The sequence below is a fragment of the Poecilia latipinna genome, unplaced genomic scaffold (genome assembly GCF_001443285.1).
Source record: "Poecilia latipinna isolate Pla-1442-1.1 unplaced genomic scaffold, P_latipinna-1.0 Scaffold165, whole genome shotgun sequence".
Taxonomy (NCBI): Eukaryota; Metazoa; Chordata; class Actinopteri; order Cyprinodontiformes; family Poeciliidae; genus Poecilia; species Poecilia latipinna.
In genome coordinates this window covers 187877-193220 of record NW_015112781.1, presented here as the reverse complement: position 1 = coordinate 193220, position 5344 = coordinate 187877, and the positions used below count along the sequence as shown (strand labels likewise).

Here is a 5344-nt window from a genome sequence, read left to right as displayed (position 1 = left end):
TTTTTTAAATTTTTCCAAAAATGGGGAAGTTTTTTTTTTTTTTTTTTTTTTTTTTTGCAGGTTTAGGCTAGTTATGGTCAAATTTGGTACAAGTACAACTCAGACCATGTCAAAACTAACTTGAGACATCTGTCAAGTTAGCAGATTGTGTCGCCTACTAATCTAGAGTGAGAGACTGTGTAAAGCCTCAAGAAACCTTCAGGTGTTTAGAGTTAATTTAAGAGGTAGCAGATTTTTATATATATATTCTTTTTTTTTTTTTTTTTGATAAACTGAAATTTAGATTTTTCAGCAGCCGTAAGCCATAGTTATCAATTAAAAAAAAACAAAAAAAAAACAAAAAAACAACAAAACAATTGAAATCCACAACTCTGTGTGAAAGAAATCTGTAAAATATACTGTCATTTTCAACTGTAATACAAAACCAAACTAAATTGTGAAGGACTTTCCCTACACCCCTGCAGGTCTCCAGTGTTTATCCATATCAACTAAAGAGAACCATGAGCACCGTTATTCTTTTAAACATGTTTTTTTTTTTTTTTTTTTCCTGTTTTGTGTTACCTCTGAAAGGGTCACTGCTCTGAGATCTGACAATGGGAGAGAGTTGACATGTCACGCCAACAATGAAGCCGTTTCCCAGCCGGTGGTGACCACAGTGACCATGAATGTGTATTGTGAGTGTCTCTGCTTCTTTTCTCAAAGCATACACTCATGCAGCTACAGGCACACTCAACTACACAGGAGTCCGGGTGCCCTCGGGGAGGCCCGCGAGGCATCCTGTCTTGTGCACTCAGCCTATGCTAGTGGTCTGAGAAGAAGCATTCGACTTGAAGGCAAAGTCAACACCTGTTTAAAAAGAAGACAAAAACGAATACGAAAAAAAAAAATAAATAAATCCCCCCCCATGGACCCAATTAATGATTGGTAGGGTCACAGTAAAATCTTTTTTTTTTCTTTTTTTTTCTGCTAGTACAGTGGAAAACACAGAGCAGTGTGCAATTACATTTTCATTAAGCCTGATGTATCATGTTTGACACAGCTTTTGGCCCAGCGTTAACCCAAAATACACCAAACGATTATTAGACCAGCCCAGATGGATTATACAAGCAAGGCTTCTAGTGAATTTTTTAATAGCATTATAATAACTAATAGGCTAATGGAAGCCAGGGCCACCTCAGATATAATAAGAAATCCAGCCTTAACTAGCCCGGCAACGTTTGTGTTCATCAGCTCAAATTAAATTTGGAATGCACAGAGGCAAAAAGTGCCTTTTTTCTTCGCACTGATTTCACAAACCATTTGACAGCATGGAAATAAAACTGCTGCTGAACCGCACAAAGGTTAGCTGGCACAAATGCTGTCATTTTTCCGTATTGTTGTTTAATTTCCCTTTCGCTTTTGTTTGGCGTTGCAACTGCGAGAGCCTTTGTTTCTTAATGCATGAACCAGAGTGACATGGCAGCTATTGTTTACCACAGTGGAGTTTATGTTTTATGCTGCTGATCAGTTAAAGTAGCCGCTAAGATGTTTTTCCTGTTACAGTGTCTTCAAGCTGGGAACACCCTCCTGTCCTACATCCTGTATGCTGACTGAACACCCTGATTAACCAAATTTGTCTCAGTCGAAATCTGTGCTTTTGTTTGAACTAACCTACCCTCCCTTCCTTTCCATCGTTTTGTTTAATAATATGCTCTCTCTGTGGTAAAGTGCTAATATCGCAGAACTTGGGACCTCTGCTGCGGTATTACTCGGTGTGCCAGCCCATCAAAGCCAGCGCGGTGGCCATTTTCTGCCAGCCAGATTGTCAGCAAGGTGGCAATTTTTCATGCTGGCCCAGAGTCTACAGGCTGCTCCCCGAAACTGATTGCAGCAATAACAAAAGCCCATCCTCTTTTAATTTATTTTACTGCGTATATTTTATTCAAGCTCAGCTATAACTTATTCATATTTCACGTTGTCTTATTACTGCTTGCATATCTGTTATTTTTTTTCTTTATGGTCTCGCTGTTCCCCTTAATTCTTAATGCTTTCATCAGATCTGGACTTCTCTTACTTGGGACCAGTTTATTAACTTTGACCCAAGAAACAGGGACACTCTGCACATTATTCATTGCTGTATGAAATGTTTATTTATATGACACATCTCCCCGGAAAAAGTGCTGAACAGAAACTTAATAAATAAATAAATAAATAAATAAATAAATAAATAAATAAATAAATAAAAGTATTACAAGGTTTTTGAGATGTGTATATGAGCAAGCAACTTAAACCAAAACACAAAGTGTGGAACTGCGTGTCTGCTGAGCTCATCATATAATCTGCTTCTCCGTCCATTGACCCCAAGAACAGTGGTAAATGAGTTCATGTTGTAATGCCTGTTGTGATGAGGCGCTGAAGTTGGAGAAGAGCAGGTGCTTCTGAATGAGACGGAGGCCATTTTTAAAGCATCAAATTGCAAAGTCAAATTTCTTTTAAGTTATTTTTTTTATATCTACAGTGCTTTTATAACAACTGAAAGTAGCATAGTTTCTTGGCTGTGCCATCAAATGACACTATGTGCCTTTAAATATAAAACTTTCATATCAGATTGGTCTTCATTCAGTGAAGTTAGTCACAGTCACTAGAGTATTGAATTACTACAGTAAGAACAGCGATGCTTTGCAATACTTCAGTAAAGGTAATAAGTAAGTACAGTGTAGTAAAACTTCTATATGTAATTTTTTCCCCCCCAAAACTTACTCACATAAATGTGACTGAGTAAATGTAACTAGTTACTACTTACCTTCGTATAATATCAGCATAAAGATGTTTAGAAAGATTAGTTTTTTATTTATTTAATGTGAAGTCGTAGAAGGATAAAGTATAAAAAAACACTAAGATCCCATAACTGAACCTTTTGGGACCTCACATGCCACTTATTACTCATATTGAGTGTCAGCAGACACCGAATTTATTCAGTATATTTTTATGCTTTGCTTAATATTCAGATTTCTCTGAGCTACTGCTATTTTTGTCTCTCCCTCTTCTGACAGATCCTCCTGAGCCTCCATATATTATTGGTTTGGACAGAGACGTGGTTAAAGCGGGGAGTTTGCTCGTGTTGGAGTGTGTATCCCATGGTGGAAACCCCCTGGGCACTCTTCAATGGACTAAGGTAAATCCTCTTAGCCATCTGCAAAATGAAGCTTTTAAAAAAAAAAAAAAAAAAAATCACTCTGGCTAAATGAGTTATTTTATTTCACAAACCCTTCCAGCTCTAGAGTACCTTATTTTCCCACCTAAGCTGTGAGTCTCTGTAACCTTTTGGCTTCATCTCTGATTAAAGTTCTCCTCTTCTAGCCTATCATGTCATATAGAGTCCGGGTCTTGGTAGTGATGCAGTTGGGCCATATTCTTTCCATTTCCAGATGACGGATTCAAACAGGTCTCTATGAGATGCTGAAAGTTGCGGGATGCACCATATGACTCCTCGCAGTGGCATGTGAGGTTATTTGATGCCACACTTTTCAGATATTAAAACGCCCAGGTGTTTCATTTTGTCTTACAGAAAGGAATTGATGGCCCAATCAAATCGATAAAGACCCAGATCAGCTGATTCTCTACCTGTACATATAAAAATAATTATATTCTGGCACTTTTGGGTTTAAGTAATGCAGTCAAAAGGTGTAAACCAATAGCCACACAAGGACTTTATTTTATTTTTTTTTTTTTGTAAATCCAAACAAAAAATAAAATTCATATCACAGGCTGATGTTATGTATTTCCAGTGTTTTAACACTGTCAGCGCAAAACTGCAGCTGTGACAGAAATCGGCAGCGTTTCTCTCTTCTTTATTGTTGACCGTTCTTCAGACGGAGGAGCTGCTTACAGAGGTGCTAAATCACGTTCATCCTGCTCCAAAACTCAACACGTGTTCCCGGCTTTGCTCGTGATTAAACTCATAGTTACACTTCTATGTACTGAGCAGCTCTCTGCTAGCAGACGGCATGTCCGCGGTCCACAGCAAAGATATAAAGTGGTTTGGAGTTCGCCGAGGTGAATCTCGAGTTAATCAACAAATATGGCCAGGTGTCAATCAAATTGTCAAATTTGTCTCAGTACTCTGTTTGATGTGGCTAGTACTACCACTGAAGTAGGTAGAAAATCTGAGAACAGCCATGCAGAGCGACACCGGATCCGCTAATGGAAAATGAATCTGTCTGGGGCGGACGGAACCAAACCGTTTAGAGACGCTCCAGTGGAAAAGCACCATTAACTATGTTTATTATTTAGGAAAATAAGAGTCTGCTATGCTGAATTTTATTTAGGAGCATTCGAGTAAAGGGGCTGAGTACGACTTTAAGCCACACTTGTCAGACAGTTAAAGAGATTTAAATACCACACGTTGTTTTTCACACTCTTCACAAACGCGTTGAATTTCACTGATTTTTCACATAAAAGCCCGTTGGAGTTTGAGGAGAAAACATAAAAAGAGAAGAAACAGCTTAACTGATCCGAAAGCTTTTGCAAGTTTCCGTCTTCAGACACGCTGCCTCACCTTCTCTCCCCCTCCCACCTCATGTTCATCCATCTTTCAGGAAGGCGAAGTTCTCTCAACAACCTGGGGAGAGGAAGTCGTGGGCCAGAAGTCCAGAAGTATCCTCAGACTACAGATCACCCCTGCTGACAACCAGGCAGAGCTGAGCTGTGAAAGTGCCAATATTGTCTCCCTGTCTCCTCTGTCCGTCACCCGCAAAATAACAGTGTTCTGTGAGTGAAAGCAGAAGGCACACAATACCCTTTTCAGGTCTTACTTCTAATGGTTTATGAAAGATTAAAGAAAAAAAGTAATAAAAGCCTCGGAGTTCCAGCTAAAAAAAAAAAAAAAAAAAAAGAGACAGAAGTCTAATGTTAATATCGTTAATGAAACTAATGGCTATGGTAGCTGAAGCCAATATTTCTTACTGCCTCCAGACTAGCGTTACTTCATGGTTCTTTCGGAGCTGTTGCATTAATTCAGTTCAACTGCTTAACTGCACAGTCCTGAGGCTCTGCAGACTACACTTGGAGCAACTGTAACAACCGTAGTTAATAGATTATACTTTCTTCTCGGAATATAAAATGTTTACTTCAGCGACTGTTAAACAAATACGGAGTTATTATCCATACGCCTCGCTGCGTTTTATCTGATTTTTTTTTTGTCTTAAGTTCTTTCTAAATGATGCACTATCTTATGTAAAACTTTATTTAAAAAAAAAAAAATATATATATATATATATTGTGCATGCCGTGTCAGTGTGGGTGAAGAGTTGTATCAGTGAGCCTGCCTTTGCCCCCCAACATGCTCTGAAGTCATCATCCCTTC

The 5344-nt window shown here is 38.6% G+C and overlaps 1 protein-coding gene across 2 annotated transcripts in view; it reads left to right on the top strand.

Annotated features, from left to right (window-relative positions):
• Positions 1-5344, top strand: part of nphs1 (NPHS1 adhesion molecule, nephrin) — a 73354-nt gene that overhangs the window by 33805 nt on the left and 34205 nt on the right. For both annotated transcript variants that reach the window (XM_015029849.1, XM_015029851.1), the window contains 3 exons: positions 571-674; positions 3033-3154; positions 4578-4749. In XM_015029849.1, the coding sequence (XP_014885335.1) occupies positions 571-674; positions 3033-3154; positions 4578-4749 (398 nt within the window). The remainder of the gene's footprint in view (positions 1-570; positions 675-3032; positions 3155-4577; positions 4750-5344) is intronic.